This window comes from Chiloscyllium punctatum, chromosome 5 (genome assembly GCF_047496795.1).
Source record: "Chiloscyllium punctatum isolate Juve2018m chromosome 5, sChiPun1.3, whole genome shotgun sequence".
Classification (NCBI taxonomy): Eukaryota; Metazoa; Chordata; class Chondrichthyes; order Orectolobiformes; family Hemiscylliidae; genus Chiloscyllium; species Chiloscyllium punctatum.
This window is the reverse complement of record NC_092743.1, coordinates 63,570,969-63,594,878: the sequence shown is the minus strand read 5'-3', so window position 1 is coordinate 63,594,878 and position 23,910 is coordinate 63,570,969. Positions and strand designations below refer to the sequence as shown.

Sequence of the window (23,910 nt, the reverse complement as noted above, 5' to 3'; positions counted from 1 at the left end):
TGTGCTCCTGCAAGAGACTTCCAGCACAGCTATAGAGATGAACTATATATTTTCAATGCAAACACAGAAATTGCTGGAAAAGCTCGGCAGGTCTGGCAGTGTCAGTACAGAGAAAGTTCCAAGGTAGGGGGACCAGACCTGAAACATTAACTATGATTTTTCTCCACGGATGCTGCCAGACCTGCTGAACTTTTCCAGCAATTTCTGTTTATTTTTGATTTACAGCTTCCGCAGTTCTTTCGGTTTTTATTTTGATGTATCTGTTTCTTTAGTACTTCATGTGGTCTCTCTGTGGTACCTGTTGGACAATCTGTTCTAAAATGCTCATCAGTGATGTTCCTGGCTTTCCTCCCTGAGAGTGCACAAGGACTATTGTACCTTTCAGTATACTTCAGTTGAAATCATGTCTGCCATATAACTGTGACAATTCTCAGTCAAAACAGGCAAAGCAAGTGAACTAAAGTTTGTGTGTAGAGGGGATTTCCCACTTTCTCATATGTTATTACTCTTAAGTAAAAATGTTTGTTCTGCGATTTATTTATTTGTTTATTGCAGTACTGAATACATGATAAAACTCAAAAATACTCTCTTTAATCACACATTAGAATTCTGCTGTTTCTCGATTGCTCTTGATAACTACTGGTATCCTGAACTACTTTTGTGCTGATATGACCCTTTTTTGAATCTGGTGAAGTGCTTTTAGATGACAGTTATGATGAACGCGGTCATGTTCACTCAATAAAATAAAGCCCAGCACGTTTCAGGATAAATCAGTGAAATGTACAGCCCCACCTGTCTTTCTCCATCATTCATTTCCACTGTCAAATTCGCAGTGCCTGATGGATCACAGTTGCTGTAAAATTAGACAGCCTTTAATCTCATTTCATCCTGATTAGCCTCTCTCTACCCTTTACCTCTAACTCACTGACTGACACGCCGAGGACTCTCTGTATGTTTTATATGAACAAGGATTGCCGCAAGGTTTAGAACTCTACATTAAATAACCAGTAAGAAAGGACTGAGTGACAAATTGGAACCCAGAATATTCCAACATACAGGAGTAACTTTGCTACTTTTTTTTTACCTTTTCTTGAAATTATTAGTTTGATTTGTTTATTCCCAGAACCTGATGTCTTCCTAGGTGAATTAGAAAATGCTGTTATATTTTATTTCTTTCTTCCCTTCCATTTTAGATTCAATGCAAATAATAATGATATGTTAAATAAACTCTTAAAAGAATTTGCTGCTTTTTTTTCCTTGAAGTAATGACAGATAAAGAGCAATTGAGTTGGCTTGAGCTGTACAGGTAGAAATTTGGATAATGATGAAAAGGGGGGGGGACATTCTAATGTGTTTTTCTGAAACAACATTTGTGTGGTGATACAGATGTTATAATATCACTGTTAATTTTTGCAGTTAAAAATTCAGAAAACGCTTGACAAAATTTACGTGCAGTAAGTTGCACCTTGTATCATACTTGATACAGCTAATCTGGCTGCAGGAACACATGTTTTAGGAAAAGCTTCCTTTAAAACTCCGTGTAAAGGGGATCATGCCCATTCAAGTATCAGGTACAATGAAAAGAACCGTGTAAACATTTTTACATTGTGTTTGTAATGAATAAATATTATTAAGCCCTTTGTTGGATTTTTACTTATTTGAGTGTATACCTAGATGCTGTGTTTTGTAAAATGACAATATATACTTTTTATTATTGTTAAAACTATTACTTGAGGCTATTGTTTCCTTCCAATATATTTTCTTTCTTAAGTCTGCAATGTGTTCCAAGCTCTGGCTGAAAAGATGTTCAGATCAGTGGCATTTCCTATTGTGTTTGTGTCACCAATGTCTAGAAGACTCTTATGAGCAACGCCAGTTGACTTACATACCAATGTTCTTTTCCTTGATGTGTTGAATTTCCTTGCCTCTACTCGGGGGTCCTGTTTAACAGTCTGGCTTAAATCAGAAATTTGCTGCAAAGGAGTCCCAGACACAGTCCACCCAATGTTTTCTTTACTATTCTGTTCTTTGATAGTCATCTCTGCCATGATGAGAACCAATATTTAAAAGGACAGTCATACGGTGAAATGATTAAATACTCGAGCTAACAGATACAGTATTTTATGTACTGCTATGTATTTGCCTAAAGAATAGCTAACCAAGTTTGAATAGTGGGGATGTATAAATGGATAAATAGTCTGCAGTTCTGTCTTGATTACACCAACTCCTGTAAGCCTCTGCTGAGGAAAAAGCAAATGGCTTTTTTGCTCTCTTCTGGGAGTCTGGTCCTTTTCTGTGCTAGGATGATCTGAAAACACATGAGTTTCTGCATGTGCAGCACCATCTCTCCAAACCATTTAAATTGTTACACTGTATGTCTGACATCCAGAACTGGATAAACATAGAAACATAGAAAAAGGAACATGAGTAGGCCATTCAGCCCTTCAAATCTGCTTCACCATTCAGTATTATCATGGCTGATGAAACAATTCAGTATCCTGTTCCTGCTTTCTCTCCATACCCTTTTGATCACTTTTGTCCTAAGAACTATATCAAAATAGCAGCATAGGTTTTCTGCAATTGCAGTTAAGGAAGGCCAAAGCCATCGTTCTCAAAGAACTCTGACAAACTCTGTTCCCTAGCCATATAATCCTTCTCCCTGGCAACTGCTGATGAACCAGACTCTTCATCAATCCTATTGCTGTACTTGACCCTGAGATGAATGTCCACCCACATATTTGCACCGTTTCTAAGACCATCTTATAACATCATTGACTCTGCCCTGCCTCAACTCATCTACTGCTGGAACCATCATCAATGCCTTTTTCATTTTTACATTTGAGTATTCTATTGCTGGCTTTGACTCTGTCTATCACCTTAAAGTCATCCAAAGCTCTACTGCAGATTTCCTAACCTGATTGCTGATCTACATTAACTCCCATTATAGAACATTTCAATTTTAAAACTGCCCTCCTTGTTTTCAAATCTCTTCCATACTTCACCGTCCCTATCTCTGTAATATCATTGGGCCTGCAATATTTGAAGATACCTGAGCTCCTCCAGTTTTTATCTCTTGAGTATCCCTGATTTTAAACACTTCATCACTGGTGTCAGAGGCTAATGTTCCCAAGGCCATAAGCTTTGGAATTTTCTGTCTCAATCTCTCCACCTCTCTACCTCTCTTTCCATCTTTCAGACACTCCCTAAAATGTGGAAACTTGGCATAGCACTGATTTTCTTCCCTAATATCTCCTTATGTATCTGGGTGTTATGTTTTGTTTGGCAAGTGCCAATGAAGTGCTTTAGACCATTTTACAAGGTGTTACATGAATACAATTTGATATTATTATTGTTGCCAGCTTATGGCAAATGTTTTTGCTGCCTACCAACAGAACAAGCTAAAATTGAATATAATGGAATTTTGCTGGTTCTAGGATAGGTGTATAACTCTGGAAAATTTAATTGTCTATCCACCTACTACTAAGGTTAAAACCAATCCTTAAAGAAAGAAGATGTCCAATAAGATGATAATTGACAGATCAAACCCAACATGGATAATTTCCTCCTCTTTGTAAATAGCCTCTTAGCTAAAGACCAACATTCTAGTGCCCTTTTTGACTGTTTTTTCTGTCATTAAATCAGCTTTTAGTGAATCAGGCACTAATTCTTTTGCTCTTTCACAATTTCTAATTTCTCAGGAATCTGATCACAAGAGCACAAGATCACATTTGTCATTTAACAGGGCTAGAAATGAAATAACTATTTGTATCAGCACAATTGTTGCTCAAAGTAAAGTACAAATACAAGGGTGAGTTCAGTCTAAGGGCATAATATATATAAACTGTTGGCTCTGAGGCCTTCCTTTTGAATGACAGTTCAAGATTCAAAGAAATGATCATCAAATACCATAATCTCAGCAATATCCTTCACTGTGTAGCACCTATTCCTAAATGTGATTCCTTAATGGCATAGCATGGTGATGTGCAATTAATTCAAAGGAAAATATCCTTCATCAGAATTTCTACCAGTAGGATTTTATCCTCTAATACTTTTACTATGGGCCTGGTACATGGACTTGGTCTTAACCATTTTAATGCAAGATAGTGGAAAGTTGAGAGTGCCTCAGTTTTGGAAACATCCAAGAGATCCTTACTTTGAAAGTTCCAGTCAAAAGCTGCCATTTTGAAACTCATTGCAAATTTGTATAGTGTGATCTGTCATTTGTAGTGCCAATTATTGTAATGTTAATTGCTTATTTTTACCTTATCTCAATTAAAACAAGTCCTTATTACAAGGATAAAGTAGGTCAACAGCAATGGCACAAACAGGCTGACATTGACTTTCACAGAAAGGAGTGTACAACAGACAACTGATCCACAACCACACAGGAGTCTGCTCTGTTCTAAAGTTACAATCTACTGTAATGACAATACTGTGGCCTCTTGCATATCTCTAAATATAACTGTTTCACCATCAATGGTTGCCCCTTTAGTTTCTGAGGCACTAAGCTCTGCAAATGCATTCATATTTGCTCCTTTAATTCTCTTACCTCTTTAAAAGATGTTCTTAAAGGCTACATCTTTGACTTGGCTACACTAACATTTCCTTATATGCTTCAATGTCACATTTTATTTGACAGCGTTCCTGTGAAAAGCGTTTGAAGATTTTACTTCTTAAAAACATAATTCTTGGGAAGGCAATAGCCTCACGATTTTCTCACTAGACTGTTAATCCAGAGATCCAGATAGTGTTGTGGGGTCCCAGAATTGAATCCCGCCATGGCAATCATGGTGAAATTTGAATTCAATAAAGATCCATAACAATCCAAAAAGAAATCAATAAGGGGTCTAATAATGACTGTGAAACCATTGCCAATTGCTGTGTTTTTTAAAAAAAAACTCCTGTTCAATAAAGTCCTTTAGGAAGGAAATCTGCCTGGTCTGGCCTACGTGTGACTCCAGACCCATAACAATGTGGGTCTCGACTGCCCCCTTGGCAACTGGGGGGTGGGTGACATCAACATCCTATGAATGAATTAAAAACAACACAATATAATCACAAGTTGTCATTGTGGTGTAATTTAATCATTAGTCCTGAAATTATTGCTTTCTATGTCTTAAAAATGTGAAAAACACAAACGACAGCAATTCCATTGCCTGGAGTCCCCAGACATGTTCTCTGGTGCAAAATGTAAGAAAGAGTGGAAATGGATAAAAATGGTCATCTTTATGGTCAATTGCCTATCTTTGGTTACCCTGGAGAAAGAGTTGGTGAGCTGCCTTCCAAAACTGTTGCATTTTATTTTGTGTAGATACACCGACAATACTTTTTCAGGAAAGAGTTTCAGGACTTTGGCCCAGCAACCAGTGAAACAAAGGTGACATAAATCCAAGTCATAATAGGAAGTGGCTTGAAGGGGAACTTGAAAGTGGAGGTGTTCACACGTATCTACTGCCCTTATCCTTCTAGATGGTAGTGGTTGTGGGTTTGGAAGTTGCTTTCTAAGTACCCTAGATGGATTTCTGCAGTGTACCCTATTGATTCAATGCTGGTACTGTGCCATCTGTGGTTGAGGGAATGAATGTATGAAGATGTGATGCCAATCAAATGGGGGCTGCTTTGTCCTGAATGTTGTCAAGCTTCTTGAATGATGTTGGAGCTGCACTTATCCAGGGAAATGGGGCATATTCCATCATATTCCTGACTTGTATCTTGTGAATAGAATTTGGTGAGTAAGGAGATGAGTTACCCACTGCAAGATTTCTAGCCCCTGAACTGCTGTTGTAGCTACAGTATGTATATGGTTGGTCCATATTAGTTTCTGGTCAATTGTAACCTATTTTCTTTTTTTGAAGATGGTCATTGCCTAATACTTGTGTGGCATGACTATAACTTGGCACTTGCCAGCTCAAGCCAGATTTTGTTGCATTTGAACATGGACTGCTTCAGTATCTAAGGAGTCATGAATGGTGCTGAATATTTTGCAATCATTAGTGAACGTCATCATCACATGACCTTAAGAAGGGGAAAGTTTATTGATGAAGCAGCTGAAGATGGTTGGGCCCAAGAGGAACCCTGAGGAACTCCAGCAGAGGTCTCCTGGAACTGAGATGACTAATCCCCAACAACCATAATCAGTTTCCTATATGTTAGGCATTACTGCAGTTAGCAGAGATTTTCTTCTGTTTCCCTTTGACTTTAGTCTGGGTAGGACTCCTCAATGCCAAACTTAATCAAATGCTGCCTTGATGATAAAGATAGGCACTCTTACTTCACCTCTCAAATTTGGCTCTTTTGTGCATGTTTGAACCAAAGCCCAGGTTGAATTTGTTCGACATTTTATGTACAGGACTTCCTGGGCAATTTTCCACATTGTCAAGTAGATGCTATAAATAAGGAAAGATTTGCTAATAATGTGATTTTTAAAATATTCCCACTGTATACTCCTAATATTGTCACCATTGTCCCATCATTCTGGTACTTGAAAAGTTCCACCTGCAGAATTCCTGCTAATTTCTTGTCAAAATTGTCAGAGGAGATTGGAGGGATCCTGTCAAAGTTCTGGGTTTATTTAAATGGAATAAACTATTAAACATAACACAAGATGTTGAATCTTCAATTAATATATAAATTAAAGATAGCAAAATATACTTGACATTGAGGGGAGTAATAATGATTCTCGAATATAATTCTTGAGATCTTTGGAATGTCACATGAGGGAAGATTAAAGAGACCAAGCCTTTATTTTTCAAATTTTGGAAAAATGGAAGATGATCTCATTTAAGATATAACATTTGCAGGACTTGGCAGCGTTGATGCAAGAAGGAGGTTTCCCTTGGCTGGGAGGTCTCCACCTAAGAATAAAGGACAGGCCATTTTGAAATGAGATGAGGAGAAATCTCATTACGCAGACAGTGATGAATCTCTGAATTCTCTGTTCCAGAGGACTCTGCAGGTTTAGTTGTTAAGTGTTCAAGACTGAGATCAATAGATTTCTACATATTCAAAACATCAAGGGATACAGGGATAGTAAATGGTCTTGAAGGAGAAGATCAGACACAATCCCATTGAATGGTGGAGCTGGCTTGAAATATTGAATGGTTGTTCTCTTCTATTTCTTATCACATGTATAAGCAATCTCTTCTATTTGAGAGCTGACAGACACAAAAAAATTGCACCATCAATTGATAGTTAAAAAGAAATCACTTCCATGGCATCTTACTACATTGAATGTCTGAAACAACAGAAGACAGTAAATTACTGTCATGTAACATATTCCCACAGTATCAGATGTGTCGGACAGTGGATCTTCCGGCACTGAGTTTTGAGGCACTAATTAAATTGAGCAGCTCTGATGACGTCATAAGCTGCAAGAATGAAGCTCTTGTGGATCATGATCAGCCGTAGACTGTGGCTGAATTATTGATTCCAACTCAATGTCAGATAACATCATTACTTAGTATGTTTAAGCATTATGTTGCAATGGGAGTGATAGAACGATGTAATAAAAGGCTAACAAATATGATAGTGACATAAAATTGAAGAAACTCTGAGCCCTGAGACTAATGTCACAGTTAATTCTTTTGTTTCTCCTTAGAATTTGGAATATCTATGATAGATTGAATATTAAGACAAATTTTGCAACCTTCTTTTTGTATGTGTGTGGGTTATTATTGAGTGATTAATGTTGTAGACTACAGGAGGAGAGAGTGCAAATTTACCTGGGATTACTAGGGTACATTGGAGCTTGAAGAAAACCTCATTTATAAGCAAAACAGTTGGCACTTAGCAGAACTGTTGCTGAAAAAAGTAGATAGGAAAATTCATGTGCTCATCAAATTTGCTATAGACTTGGGTCTGGTCTTATTCTTTAATAGATAACATGAACAGATATTATCAGGATTGTTATTCCAAGATATGGTCCAAGTACATATATTCCTGCTCTTGTGAGGTATGTAACCCCTAACTGCTTATTGTGTTTGGATAATTTTTTTTTCTGTATTTAACGCAGTATTTCTCTTGAAGGTTTGGTTGCTTTGCTCAAATCCACTGTTGGCAGAAAGCTTACTGATTTTCGGAGTAAACGGGAGAAGGGAGGATTGGACTGTCGTACTAATATTGTAGGCTGAGCTTTTATTATATTAATTTTATGGGGATTACAAACTGGGAGTGCATTATAGTCACACCTAGATGTCTACTTCTTGCTATTTCCTCTGTGTCTTGATTCCCATTTTGTTATAGAAATAAGGGTCCTCACATTCCCAAGGTTACAGAGGGCAGAAAGCCTGATTTCCTCCCAATGAGTTTATTCAAAGGGGTGGAACTGGGTTCCATGAGCATTTGTACCATCCCTATAAATTCTGCGAGTGAGATCCAGTGAGATCTTATGGTGATCCCATCCTCGCTGAAGTGCAGGGTCATGTCTGAGGGAGTTTCTGGGTTATCTCAGAAGTTGGTACTGTTTAGAAAGATCTCAGCAGAACAGAAGTGAATCCTGAAAAACTATCCAAATCCTCTAAGAAATTAATCTCAAAGGCTAAATGGTCCCCTATCAGTCATAGACAACAAAAGATAATTTTATCCTTTTCATTTCATCAGGCTGCTCCACCATTTAAGGATAGATCAGGACAAACACTTTAATGTGCCTTTACGATTGACAGTAGCCTATTCTAGACATGTAACTGACACTGTTTGTGTGACTTGGATGAGGTTTCCATTACTGTCCTTCCATGTACTTGACAAGCAACTTTATGATTTTTGTGAATAGTGCATTGAGAAAATTGCTCTTTGTAACTTTAAATGGAAGCTTTGCCTCTGTGACAAAGGTCAAGGAGGATAAAATAATTTGCTTGTCTACCCAACCCCTCCTGAACTAACTCCGCACCCTCCCACTCCAAACTGCTATTTATTGAAGGCTGCACTCCAGTTACATCCATACCATAAAAATAGCAAGCAGTAAGACTTGTGTTGTCCCAAATGAAGAAACCTTGGCTAAGGGGAGATGGTTTATTGAAAAATTCAAAATAGTTCTGATAATGCCTTCAATTCATGACATTCCACCTACACGACTGTAAAGTGTTGGTAGTGCTCTGTAAAATGAGTGTCATGGTAAAAACTGACAAAACACGTCATTAAACATAGCAGCAACATTACCACTTACTAAAAAATCTTATGCAAAGAATTATGTGATTCTTTAGCACTGATTACAAACCATGAATCTAATTGAGAGGCTCAAAGGGCATCACAAACTGAAAGAGAAAGGTTATGTAGATTAACGGAATTTCAAAATTGAAAAGGTCCCTTTTCTATTCCAACTGGACGTCTGCACTTTATAATATCTGAATTTAGAGATCTATATCTATTGATGGATCTAGTTTGTACAATTATATATCCAGTGCTGATTTTCTTTGAGGTGTATTAATACAGTTTTCCATGTGATTTGTGTTGATGATGGCGGATGCGGATGTAGTGAATACCAGAACACTCCATGTTGATGCACATTGAAAGATTATAGCTGGTAGCATACTATTATAAGTTTACTTCACAACAGTTTGCAGTTAATTACCTTCCTACACAGCATCATTAAGGATCTCAGAAAAAAAAATGTATTGTCCTCAATCATTACTATAGGAGCTTATGAGACAAAACTCAGCTGTCCATTTTCTTGCTGTGGAGGAGGGGCCAAGAGAACAAGAGAGAGAGAAAAACACTTTGCCCCAGCTGCTCTGGCAGCCATTGCAGAGCTGCAAAGTTCATTAGCTTTATTCAGAGTGGAAAGGCAATGACCCTCAACGAGTACTTTGAAATAGAATATAACATAAATTGTATATAACAAGCAAAGAACAGATAGGAAAAGCAAATATAAAATAGGCAATCATTTTCTTTAAATTTAACAGTGAATAATTCATTGTCACAGAAAAGGTGAAAGCTTAAATAAAGAATCTAATATCAGACACAGTGCAGTAACGGGTCCAAAGCATGCCACTGACAACCAGGATTTATTTGTTCCCAGTTTATGTTCTGAATAGCAAGTCTTGGTACCCAAGGGGTTAGCATTAGAAAGCAGTGACGTTTCTGTTGGAGCAGTGGTCCATGTCACATTACCATGCTTTGTTACTAATGAACTGGTGCGAGTTCCCTGCTGTTTTCTGAACAGGCTGTAATTTTTGAAAAGTGACTGTGAAATATTCTAAGCGCTGGACAAGGTGCTACCATCTACCTCATTTGGTGTGATAAATGGAACCTATGCTTCAGTGATAGCTGCAGGTGTGACCCAGTTATAGGAACATCAGAGGGTCCTCTGAAAAGCCAAAATAGATGAAGCTTAGAGTAAAGCAGTATTTTTTTTTAATTAATGAGCAAATCTGAAAATGATCATGGCTAACTTTCATGTTGCAATAAATACATTGTGAGTGCAGTCATCTAATTATTTGAGTAATCATTCACTTGCTACTTTAATGTTTTGCAATTGAATAATTTATGAGTTGCCATTATCATCTATTACAAGACAGTAAAGTTTTGCTATTTTTTCTGCATATATGTTTCAATACACAGACGACTGGTATATACATCATATAGGCATAATGGTTAAAAAGGAAAAATCTCTAAAATAGATCTGGTGAAATGTCTTCTTTATTACAAGTATGCTTTAGAGACATAGGGTAGTGTTTTAAATATTTGGTGCTCCATATCCTGAGTCCTCAACATCATCTATTGTGTTGGCATTGCTGTGCAAATGCCAAATACTTTCCCACAGGCCCGAAAAGATTATCAACCACCAAGTACCCTCAGACCAGTCTCCTGCACCTTCTAGTGGCTAGATTAAGAATAACACTGGTAGAGGTCTATTGACAACCAAGATATACATTTTTTGTAATTGTGCACATAAAGACAGAAGTCTAAAGTAAATGATCAAAACAGATTTTCTGGTCCTAGCGTGGCAAAAGTTGAATTATTGAATTATGGAGAATTTTAATGGTAAGTGTTAGTACATTTGGAAAAGGAAATTTATATCACCCTTATAAAGGATAATGGATTCCCTCAACATTTTTCTAAAGTTATTTTAAATGTGTAAAAAGCAAAAACAGTCTTTATAAAGGTAGACTAGTATAATGCATTGTCTGCCTAAAACCTGTGGGAAGTGATTATATGTTGAAAATGGAGTCTGTCAGTGAAAGCACAAAAGGGATAAGAGCTGAAGTACAACGTTTTACCCCTTGAACAACGTTTTTACAACATGTTTGGTAAGATCGCAGCTGATTTGATTATGTCCTTAATATTGCTTCCCTGTCTGCCTGGACATTGGAGCACCCAAACCCAGTGTTTAATAGTTGGCAAGACGAATATTTGACCATAAGAAATCGGTGGGGCAGAGTTGTTCTGTCTGCACTCCAGGTTATTATCCCCAGAGAGAAGTACTGAAATTTGACTAGCTGAAATGACAGTCAGGTTAAACCATCCACAAGAGCTGGTGACAAATGGCACACCGTGAAGAAACCCAACAAAGTAATCTTAATGAATGCTTTTGTTTATCACACACAAGTAGATGATCAAGAATACATGCCAAGAAATGTTGTAGGGTGGCCTGATGCACATTAATTGGTGGCCTCACTCCACTTTAGAAAATTTAGGAGTATTGTGGAATTACACAAGCAAGTAATGGTCCTGTCACTAGTCAGTAATAGAAGAATGATTGTACTGACTGGTTCAGGCACTATAATCATGACATACAGTTTTAGATATCAAAGGCATCAATGGTGTGGGAAGAAAGCAGAACTATGGCATTGAGAGAGGATTAGCCATGTTCACACTGAACTGCAGAGCTAACTCGAAGGGCTGAATGGTCTACTCCTCCTTCTCCTGATTTCAATGTATTTATAGGTAAACCTCATGGTAAATGACCAGAAATTAGAAATATAACAAATTGACTGGCCTTCCGTACCTTGGAGGCTAATGACACTTCACTAAAGGTTTCACTTTCAGGAGATTAGCAATAATTTTGAAAATGTTCTTGAACACTGGGGGGATATCAGAATGTACTTAGAGTCATAGAGTCAAGGAGATGTACAGCGCAAACAGACCCTTTGGTCCAATTTGTCCATGCCAACAAGATATCCTAATCTAATCCACTCCTACTTGCCAGCACTTGGCCCATATCCCTCTAAACCCTTCCTATTCATAGACCCGAACAGATGCCTTTTAAATGCTGTAATTGTACCAGCCTCCACCACTTCCCCTGGCAGCTCACTCCATACATGCACCGCCCTCTGTGTGAAAACATTGCTCCTTAGGTCCCTTTTATATCTTTCCCCTCTCACCCTAAACCTATGCCCTCTAGCTCTGGACTCCCCACCCCAGGGAAAAGACTTTGTCTATTTATCCTATTCATACCCTTCACAATTTTATAAAGCATTGTAAGGTCACCCCTCAGCACCAGGGATACAGCCCCAGCCTATTCAACCTCTTCCTATACCTGAAATCCTGCAACCCTGGCAACACCCTTCTAAATCTTTTCCTTAGAATGATTAGATTACTTACAGTGTGGAAAAGGCCTTTCAGCCCAACAAGTCCACACCGACCCTCCGAAGAGCAACTCACCCAGACCCATTCCCTTACATTTAACCCTTCACCTAACACTTCCCGCCTCAGGCGACTGACTGTGTGGAGTTTGCACATTCTCCCCATGTCTGCGTGGGTTTCCTCCGGGTGCTCCAGTTTCCTCCCACAGTCCAAAAATGTAGTTAGGTGAACTGGCCATGCTAAATTGCCTGTAGTGTGAGGTGAAGGGGTAAATGTAGGGGAATGGATCTGGGTGGGTTGCACTTTGCCATGGACTTGTTGAGCCGAAGGGCCTGTTTCCACACTGTAAGTAATCTAATTTAATCTAAACTACGGGCAATTTAGCATGGCCAATTCATCTAACCTGCACATTTTTGGACTGTGGGAGGAAACCGGAGCACCCAGAGGAAACCCACACAGACATGGGGAGAACATGCAAACTGCACACAGACAGTTGCCTGAGGTGGGAATTGAACCCAGGTCTCTGGTGCTGTGAGGCAGCAGTGCTAACCACTGTGCTACCGTGCTGCCCATTTTGGGCCCTTTCATGTCTCACAAAATCCTTCTGATAGGAAGGAGACCATAATTGCACACAATATTCCAAGAGTGACCTAACCAATGTCCTGTACAGCCACAACATAACCTCCCAACTCCCATACCCAATGCTTTCACCAATAAAGGAAAGTGTACCAAACGCCTTCTTCACTAATATATCTACCTGTGACTCTACTTTCAAGGAACTATGAACCTGCACTCCTAGGTCTCTTTGTTCAGCAACACTCCCCAGGACCTTACCATTAAGTGTCTAAATGCTGTTCTGATTTGCTTTTCCAAAATGCAGCACCTCGCATTTATCTAAATGGCATTGAATGCCATTGAGTGGGCAGCACAGTGGTTAGCACTGCTGCCTAACAGCGCCAGAGACCCAGGTTCAATTCCCGCCTTGGGCAACTGTCTGTGTGGAGTTTGCACATTCTCCCCGTGTCTGCGTGGGTTTCCTCCGGGTGCTCCGGTTTCCTCCCAGTCCAAAGAGGTGCAGGTCAGGTGAATTGGCCATGCTAAATTGCCTGTCGTGTTAGGCGAAGAGGTAAATGTAGGGGAATGGGTCTGGGTGGGTTGCTCTTCGGAGGGTTGGTGTGGACTTGTTGGGCTGAAGGGCCTGTTTCCATACTGTAAGTAATCTAATCAAAACTCCATCTGCCACCCATTGGCCCATCTGATCAAGATCCCATTGTAATCTTTGCTGTCCACTACGCCTCCAATTTTGATGTCATCAGCAAACTTACTAACTACACCTCCTAGGTTCACATCCAAATCATTTATATAAATGCCAGAAAGCAGTGGACCCAGCACAGGTCCTTGTGGCACTCCACTGATTACAGGCCTCCAGTCTGAAAAGCAACTCTCCACCACCACCCTCTGTCTTCTACCTTCGAATCAGTTCTGTATTCTCCCTGTATTCCATGAGATCTAACCTTGCTAACCAGTCTCCAATGGAGAACCTTGTCAAACACCTTACTGAAGTCTAGAAAGATCACATCCACTGCTCTGCCCTCATCAATCCTCGTTGTTACTTCTTCAAAAAACTCAATCAAGTTTGTGAGACATGATTTCTCACACACAAAGCCATGCTGACTACCTTAATCAGTCATTACCTTTCCAAATACATGTACATCCTGTCCCTCAGGACTTCTTCCAACAACGTGCCCACCACCGACGTCAGGCTCACCGGTCTATAGTTCCCTGGCTTTTCCTTACCATCTTTCTTAAATAGTGGCATCATGTTAGCCAACATCCAGTCTTCCGGCACCTCGCCTGTGACTATCGATGATACAAATATCTCAGTAAGGGGCCCAGCAATCACTTCCTGAGCTTCCCACAGAGTTCTATGGTACGCCTAATCAGGTCCTGGGGATTTATCCACTTTTATTCATTTCAAGACATCCAGCACTTCCTCTTCTGTAATATGGACATTTTTCAAGATGTGACCATCTATTTCCCCACATTCTATATCTTCCATGTCCTTTTCCAGAGTAAACACTGATGCAAAATACTAATTTAGTATATCCCCCCATCTCCTGCAGCTCCACACAAAGGCCCCCTTTGCTGATCTTTGGGAGGGCCTATTCTCTCCTTAGTTACCCTTTTGTCCTTAATATATTTATAAAATCCATTTGGATTCTCCTTAGCCCTATTTGTCAAAATTATCTCATGTCCCCTTTTTTTTGCCCTTCTGATTCCCTCTTAAGTATATCTTTATATTCTTCAAAAGATTCACTCAATCTCTCCTGTCTATACCTGACATAATATGTCCTTCTTTTTCTTAAACAAAACCTCAATTTCTCTGGTCTATTTGATTATCAGCAATAGATTTCTACAATTGCTTGAAGGATGGATTCAGAGGTAAAATGTCTGACTTTATCCCTGAATTTCTTTGAGAAAATGACAACTGAATTGGATAGAGAAGAGCAATGTATAGTTATGCCATAATTACAGGGGATTCCATAGGTGAAGGAACAGATGGGCACTTTTCTGTAACCATCATTTTAAGTCTCACAAGGTATGTGTGTTGCCACCCTTGTGTCAGTGTAAACAGCATCATAAAGAAGGTGTAGAATATTCTGCAATTATAAACGAATGAGCTAGAAGTTGTAGTACAAATTAGTACAAATGACATAAAGAGGGCCGGTATTGAGGTCACACAATCAGAACTTCAGAAACTAGAAGGGAGTTTAAAAAAAAGACATCAATTGTAATACTCTTTTTGTTATTCCTCGATCCATGCATCAGAGAGAGTAAAAATAGGAAGATCGGGAAGATCAATGATTGGTTTTGTAGCAAATGTAGTCAAGACTACAAGGATTTTTCAGCAACCTTCAGATATTGGTGATATTGTGGGACATAAAATCTTATTCAATCATTGTAAGAGATTCCAATTCTTCTTTTTGACCTCCCTCAAAAGCTACAGTATCATAGACTGCCAAAACAACTGATCCTGCTATGGTGGTCTGCTTTCTTTTCCTGAGTATAGGCTTTCCTGAATTCTGGAGACTGCACTCTAGCACTTCGTTACAGACACATCAACTAGTACATGACTTGGTTTTACTCGTGCATTCTAATTTTGCTCAGCTGCATCACACAAATTCTGCTTGTGCACTTTTCAACTCCCACTTTCCACTGCATTGAAGTATTATTTGCTTCTTCTGAGTCCCTTATGGGTGGAAGTTATTTTTGAACCCTATTTCCGATGCTTACCTGCACAAACTGGCTCTAATGCCTCCGGGGTGGAGAGATAAATGATAGGCTCTACCTCCATTCATCATGACCAGGGCCCCCAAGCCCTCTGTTTCTTCCTCTCCTGATGTCCCCAACAGTACCCTTCCACTGACACTCCCATTCCTTTGGCTGAACTGGTCCTCACCCTGAACAATTTCTCCTGCGAATCCTCCCACTTCCTCCAGATAACCATGGGCTCCAGCTATGTCTGTGTCCTTGTTGGCTACGTAGAACAGTCCATCTTCTGTAGTCACACCAGTACCACACCCCACCTCTTCCTCCGCTAAAATAGACTCTCATTTATCTCCCCACCCCAGAGGGTCCCAGCCTCATTCATGATGAAAGGCTCCTGTCCGAAACTTTGATTTTCCTGCTCCTTGGATGCTGTCTGACCTGCTGTGCTTTTCCAGCATCACTCTAATCTTGAATAAGAATCAATGGTCTTCTCAGTGGCACGTTTAGTTTAGAGTCAATTTCTTGCTATCTCCATTACCCTCACTGTCTCCAAATGATTGTAACACTGGAACTGCTCTACAGTGAACCTTAAATTGTTTCTGTGACCAACTGAAAATTTTGCAGCAAGCTCCATCCTTGATCATAGGCAAATTTGTATATAGACATTATTGTTGCAATTAAAAGTAGCAAACACTGGAATACCTGGCTCACTGAAATTTGCAATATTCATAGATTATTGACATATAGAGCACAATTACATGCAAACTAAATAGATTGCATCACCGATCTATAACAAACAATGAGTAACTCTTAAGTAATACTTACTTCATTTGTAGGCTAGTTACATTCCAAGGGTTGGTTATCTCAGGTAGCTAGACAACGGGTTTGTGATGCCAAATAATGCCAACACCAGCATAGGTTCAATTCCCATACTGACTGAGGTTACCATAAAGGCCCCACCTTCTCAACCTTGCCCATTGTCTGAGTCTGTTGACCCTCAAGATAAACTTACTACTAGTCACTTGGTCTACTGAGAGAGTAGCCTGATGGGACTATGGCACCTTTACCTTTTACTCAGTTGCATTCCAACAAGTGGCAAGGCAAGAGAACTAAAATCAGTTGCTTTTTGTTATAAGAGAGATAAAAAAAAGTGATGAAATATAAAAGGATATACAGGGTCGATGTCATATGAATTCTGTAATCAAGAACCAAGCCAATAAAATAAGTTGAGTGAGGAAGTGAAGAAGAAAATTAAACTGGTAAGCAGACGATGTAAGCCACTTAGTTCAAAGGTAACAATAATGTTTACGTCGCCAGCTTACATCCCCTGAAAGAAAAAAAACAAAAGTCCCTCTGAAATGGCCTAACAACACACTCAGTTGTATCAACCACTGCAAAATCAAAAAGGATTGAAAGTAAATAGATTGCTCTGTCTCAAACCAGACAACAGAAATGACAATGGCAATTCCAAACCTGTGGATCCTTTGGAGAAAGTCTTGCGATTATCTTGGGACTAGACTTAAAATTGGGAGAGTCTTGTCAAGCAATTTCCTGACATTGTCATAATCACAGAATGATATCTTACAGACAAGATCAAAAACACTCGCGTCCTCTTCAACGAGCAGGACAGTCCCACAAAAGGCAATGACAGTGTGGTATACATTTGAGGTGCGAAGCACTGACTCAGGAGCTGGGTAAGGAAACCTCCTGCTGATTACCATCTACCACACAGCTTTGTGGTGGATAGGAAACAAACAAATGGAAAACTGTACTTGAACTCATCCTCAACTTGTCACAGAGACATCTGTTCTTGATAGTATTGATAGGCGTGACCACTACACTTGTAGAAACAAAATCCAACCTACACATTGACAATACCCCATATTGTGTAAATTAAGTAAGTTTCAATCAGATCCAGCAATTCAAAACTTGTCATCCATGAGGCGCTATGAGTTATCAACAGCAACAGAATTGTGTTCAACTCCAATGTCTAACGTTGTGGCCTGGCATATTTGAGTCTAAGTAACAGTCTTTGACATGGAACATTATTATTCCCATCAAGCTGGGAGAATAACCGTGGTTACTGAGGAATGAAGGAGGGAATGCCAGGAACAGTAACAGTCAACTTGGTGAAACTGTAACACACAACTAGTTGCCAACAGCGAAAGAAGCATGCATTAAATAGAGCTAAACAATACCACAATCAATAACCAGCCCTAAGCACTGTAATCCTGCTGTATTCAGTCATGGATGGTAGTGATACTTTAATAACTAACCAGAGGAGTGAAGTGCACTGGTACTCTTTTCCTCAATGATAGAGGAGTCCAGCACATCAGTGAAAAAGATAAGACTAATGTATTTGCAACCATCTTGAGCCAGAAATAGCAACTTGATCCACCTCAGCCTTTTCCTAAAGTCCCCGATATCACAGACACTAGTCTTCAGCCAATTTGATTTACTCCACATGATATCAAGAAGTGGCTGCAAGTACTGAATACTTCAAAGGTTGTGGAACTTGATAATATTCCAGTAATAGTAATGAAGACATGCTCCAGAATTAGCCATTAGCTGAGCTGTTACAGTACAGCAATAACACTGGCATCTACCTGAAAATGTAAAAACATTGCTATGTTTGTCCTGTCCACAAAAATAAGGCAATGAAGATCAGGTAAAAACAAACCACTAGTTGAAGTCACAAGCTCCTGGTTGTTGGAGATCATTCATGTATGACAACATTGCTGCAGGGGTTTCTCAGGGTAATCTCCCAGACCTAGGCTTCATCAATGGCCTTCCATTCTTCAAAAGGCCACAAGTAATCATTACTGATGTTGGCAAAATATTCTGTCTCATTCATAACTCCTCAGATATTTAAGCAGTCAGTGTCTATATGTAGCAAGACCTGTACAACATTCAGGCTGTCAATCTGTCAATTTGTACTCATGTTCCAATTTGTGTTCATTTCAAATTTTTATAGACGCAAGAGAGAGAAGTTATTCATCCCATGAGTTTAGTCTGAATTCAAACCCTAGTTCCAGATATGAAAAGATAACATTTTGCCTACTTAATAAATGATCTGAGAAAATTTAGTTCATCCTAAAATCTCTCCTCAAGCTGACAAAATAGGTTAACACTAAAATTTAATGAGCATGTTTTATATTTGTGGCTTTGATTATCTATCTTTTTCCTGGTTCAGGTCACTCCAGGGAACACTTTGACAAGTATCACTGAGTATTTCCTCAGAGTTTCTGCTACTCTGCTATTGGAAGCGTTGACAGAAATTTTGTGATTTGCTGAGCTATATTAAGAATTTGCTGATTTTCTATCGTTCAGTCAAGTGAAAGGTTTATATCCAAAATATTGATCTCTTTCCTCCTTACCCATCTGCACATTTCAAGCATTTGAAAATTTTCTTTGATTATTAACAGAGACTTTCTTATTCAATTAAATGTGCTCTTCTATTATAACTCTGTTGTATATTTAAAACATTTCAAAATATTAAATATAAAAGTCCACATTTCCCAATATTCATTTGTGAAAAATACATTGCAAAAATGCAATGCATACAATAACCTTGCCAGATTAATCACTGGGTTGTATTGATTCTATAATAAAGACTTTGCAGTGAAGATGTTTTTGTTCTTCATTTCAGTAATGCCTTATAACAGTGCCCACCACTGTGTTGTTGAAGTAGAAAATTTCCTATTTGTACTAGGAGGAGAAGACCAATGGAATCCAAATGGTAATAACAAACTGCTTGGTACTTCATACTTCACTGTAAAGAGCTTTATTAATATTTTTGGGAGCAGAAATAACTGCATCTATATTTGTACATATTTGAAAATAAATAAAATCTGTAACTCTATGACAAGCGATTAAATGCAACAAAAATTATGGGATCACTTAACTTGCAATTGGAGCAACTTTATTTCCTTATTGTAATTTTAATTTTAATTGGTGCCATATGTAAATAGCAATGTGTTCTTCTATTTGGAGTGAAATATGTTTCTAACAGCTGCTCATACAGCATATATTTTAAGCTATCTAAAAGGAAAGTTTGATTTACAGGCTGGTCAGCAGACCATGTACTTAATGTAGAAGCAGTTTGTACACCAACAAGCTGGAAATGGCCTCCCTTCCTTAGAAATGCTGATTTAAGAAAAGGATAGTACCAGCACTAAAGCTGTAGATGAAATGAGATTATCTGTGATGAAAATATTAAGGAACAGTACATAGCAGGCTGAAAATTTCAGGTTGGCTGTCATCACTGATTGTCCTCTAATCTCAGCAGCTGTACAACCAGAAAGTTTCCATTAGGCCAGGGGAAGTTGGCGTTTTGAAAGACTCCCATTCACTTAAGTTGAAAAGTGTGGTGCTGGAAAAACGCAGCAGGCCAGGCAGCATCCGAGGAGCAGGAGAATCAACGTTTCGGGCATAAGCCCTTCTTCAGGAAGCCCTGAAGCATAGGCCCTGAAACGTCGATTCTCCTGCTCCTCGGATGCTGCCTGGCCTGCTGCGTTTTTCCAGCACCACACTTTTCAACTCTGGTCTCCAGCATCTGCAGTCCTCACTTTCTCCCATTCACTTAAACAAACCATCCCCATAAAAACTGAGAAGCAGCGTTGCTCATCACAGTAAACCACTTGTAAAGAAAAGAATTCTGATCAGGGCTACCTTAAAAAGCAGAAAGTAATAAGCTTCAATAATTGGGAATGCAGAAACAAAGATCTTTGGCTGTCAATCACAAATAGACTCAAGATTGAAATTAGTGCATTGTCCTTGTGTTCATTAGGCATCAAAATACAGCTTTGTTAATTGAGACTGACAGAAAAGTACAGCTTTGGACTACCTTTATATCGGAGGCACAGATCTACAGTCTCCAGATAGTCAGAGGTGTGACTGTGGCCCAACATGCCTCTGCCAGCGCACCTCTGAAATCCCAATCTAATGACTCTGTGGAAGTTGCCTGGGAAGTTTTAGCTTCCAATGGGAAATTCTCCTGCTCCCTGGGAGCCTCTGCAAAAACCTCCAATTATAACTTGTTCATAATGTTCAGAGTGTTCCAACTTACTGGGATAGCAACTCAGAAAATGTGAGATAGAAGCATCACCTCACTCCTGGGTAACCATAACACTGGTCTCCATAGTAACCCCCTTGACACCAGACTCATCTCTACTCAAAATAAAACAAAGAACTGTTGGAAATCTGAAACAAAAACAGATATTGCAGGAGAAACTCAGCAAGGCTGATTACAAGGATCCGAAGAAGGGTCACTAGAATGGAAATGTTAACTTTGCTTTCTCTCCACAGATGCTGCAAGACCTGCTGAGTTTCTCCAACAACTTCTGTTTTCGTTTCACCTCTAACACAACCTGACAAGACTGCACCACCCGACTCCCCTGACCCAACCTGGCTAGCCCCCTGACTTTCGGATCCCTGCCCTAACCCAATCCAGAGTGACTGTCTAGCTTACAAACCCCTCCCAATTGCTATCCTATCCTACTATGTAGCTATCTGCACCCTACTCACTTACCTCAATCCACTACCAATTACCTTACCCAACACTCTTGCACACTTAGTTGATCTACTCCCAATCCGCTACCCACTTATTTCATCTATCCTACTCACTCACTCACCCATTTTTTTCCCCACTATCATTTACTAACTTGCTAAGAAGCTGTTTAAATGTCTCGATGCTTGTGGACACAGCAGAATACAGCAGTTAGTGCCATAAAAGAAGCCTTGGTTAATTGCCTTCCTCCTTATAATTCAGGTCTACAAGTTCTACATTTCTGAAGAAGCCTGGACTGGAAGGCCTGACCAGAAATGTGGAACTCAACTTTAGTACAAAAAAGTAGGAGCATTGCAGCAATCTGATAGTGATTGATTCAGGCCTTAGAAAATAAAAAGCCTGTAACTATCAATGAATTATGAATGCACCACAAAATGTGCATGTCTATCTTTTTCACTAGTCACTTAGATATTCCTTAGGCTTTGAATGTAACATTCCAAGTAATGCTGAATTGCTACCAAAATCCAGAAACTTTTCTATCAAGATTGATATAATTAGTCTAACAGTTGAACTTTTTAATCATGTCATGGGAAATGAATGGGATATTGATTCTGATGATGTAACAGGAATCTTGTTTAGACACTATTGAGTGTCCTTGATAAGTACGTACCTATCAGGCAGGGAGGAAAGGGTCCTGTGAGGGAGCCGTGGTTTAATAAGGAGTTGGAATCCCTGGTTAAATGGAAGAGGGCGGCCTTTGTAAAGATGAGGCGTGAAGGTTCAATAGGGGCAATTGAGAGTTATAAGGTAGCCCGGAAGGACCTGAAGAGAGAGCTAAGAGCAGCAAGGAGGGGACATGAAAGGTCCTTAGTTGGTAGGATTAGGGAAAACCCTAAGGCTTTCTATAGGTATGTTAGGAATAAAAGAATGACTAGGGAAGGAATAGGTCCAATCAAGGATAGTAATGGGAAGTTGCGTGTGGAGGCTGAAGAGATTGGGGAGGCGCTGAATGAATACTTTTCGTCAGTATTCACTCAGGAACAGGACATTGTTGTCGATATAAATACTGAGGCACGAATAAGTAGAATGGATGGCTTTGAGATATGTAGAGAAGAGGTGTTGGAAATTCTGGCAAGGGTGAAAATAGATAGGTCCCCTGGGCCTGATGGCATTTATCCTAGGATTCTCTGGGAAGCAAGGGAGGAGATTGCAGAGCCATTGGCCTTGATTTTTGTGTCCTCTTTGTCGACATTAGTAGTGCCAGAGGACTGGAGGCTAGCAAACGTGGTTCCCTTGTTCAAGAAGGGGAGTAGGGATAATCCTAGTAACTATAGGCCAGTGAGTCTCACTTCTGTTGTGGGCAAAGTCTTAGAGAGAATTGTAAGGGATAGGATTTATGCACATCTGGATAAGAATGATGTGATCAAGGATAGTCAGCATGGTTTTGTGAAGGGCAGGTCGTGCCTCACAAACCTTATTGAATTCTTTGAGAAGGTGACTAAGGAGGTAGATGAGGGGAAAGCGGTAGATGTGGTATATATGGATTTTAGTAAGGCGTTTGATAAGGTCCCCCATGGTAGGCTACTGCAGAAAATACAGAGATATGGCATTGAGGGTGAGTTGGAGGTTTGGATTAGGAATTGGCTCTCTGGAAGAAGACAGAGGGTAGTAGTTGATGGCAAAGGTTCATCTTGGAGTGCCGTCACTAGCGGTGTTCCGCAAGGATCTGTTTTGGGACCATTGCTGTTTGTCATTTTTATAAATGACCTGGAGGAAGGGTTAGAAGGTTGGGTGAGCAAGTTTGCGGATGATACGAAAGTCGGAGGAGTTGTAGACAGTGAGGAAGGATATGGCAGGTTACAGCAGGATATAGAGAAGCTGCAGAGCTGGGCAGAAAGGTGGCAAATGGAGTTCAATGTAGCTAAGTGTGAAGTGATTCACTTTGATAAGAGTAATAAAAAGATGGATTACTGGGCTAATGGTAGACTACTTGGTAGTGTGGAAGAGCAGAGGGATCTTGGTGTCCATGTACACAGATCTCTGAAAGTTGCCACCCAGGTAAATAGTGCAGTTAAGAAGGCATATGGCGTACTGGCTTTTATTGGTAGAGGAATTGAGTTCCGGAGTCCTGAGGTCATGCTGCAGTTGTATAAGACTCTGGTGCGGCCGCATCTGGAATATTGTGTGCAGTTTTGGTCGCCATACTATAGGAAGGATGTGGAGGCACTGGAACGGGTGCAGAGGAAGTTTACCAGGATGTTGCCTGGTATGGTAGGAAAATCCTATGAGGAAAGGCTGAGGCACTTGGGGTTGTTTTCATTGGAGAAAAGAAGGTTTAGGGGTGATTTGATAGAGGTGTACAAGATGATTAGGGGGTTAGATCGGGTTGACAGTGAGAACCTTTTTCCACGTATGGAGTCAGCTATTACAAGGGGGCATAGCTTTAAATTAAGGGGGGGTAGATATAGGACTGATGTTAGGGGTAGGTTCTTCACTCAGCGAGTCGTAAGTTCATGGAATGCCCTGCCAGTAGCAGTAGTGGACTCTCCCTCTTTATGGGTATTTAAGCGGGCATTGGATAGGTATATGGAGGATAGTGGGTTAGTGTAGGT

At 39.7% G+C, this 23,910-nt stretch overlaps 1 protein-coding gene across 1 annotated transcript in view; it reads left to right on the top strand.

The window, feature by feature from the left end:
- klhl14 (kelch-like family member 14) overlaps positions 1–23,910 on the top strand; it is a 149,430-nt gene that overhangs the window by 86,274 nt on the left and 39,246 nt on the right. Inside the window, exon 4 of the mRNA XM_072570444.1 lies at positions 19,439–19,528. Coding sequence (XP_072426545.1) covers positions 19,439–19,528 — 90 coding nt within the window. The remainder of the gene's footprint in view (positions 1–19,438; positions 19,529–23,910) is intronic.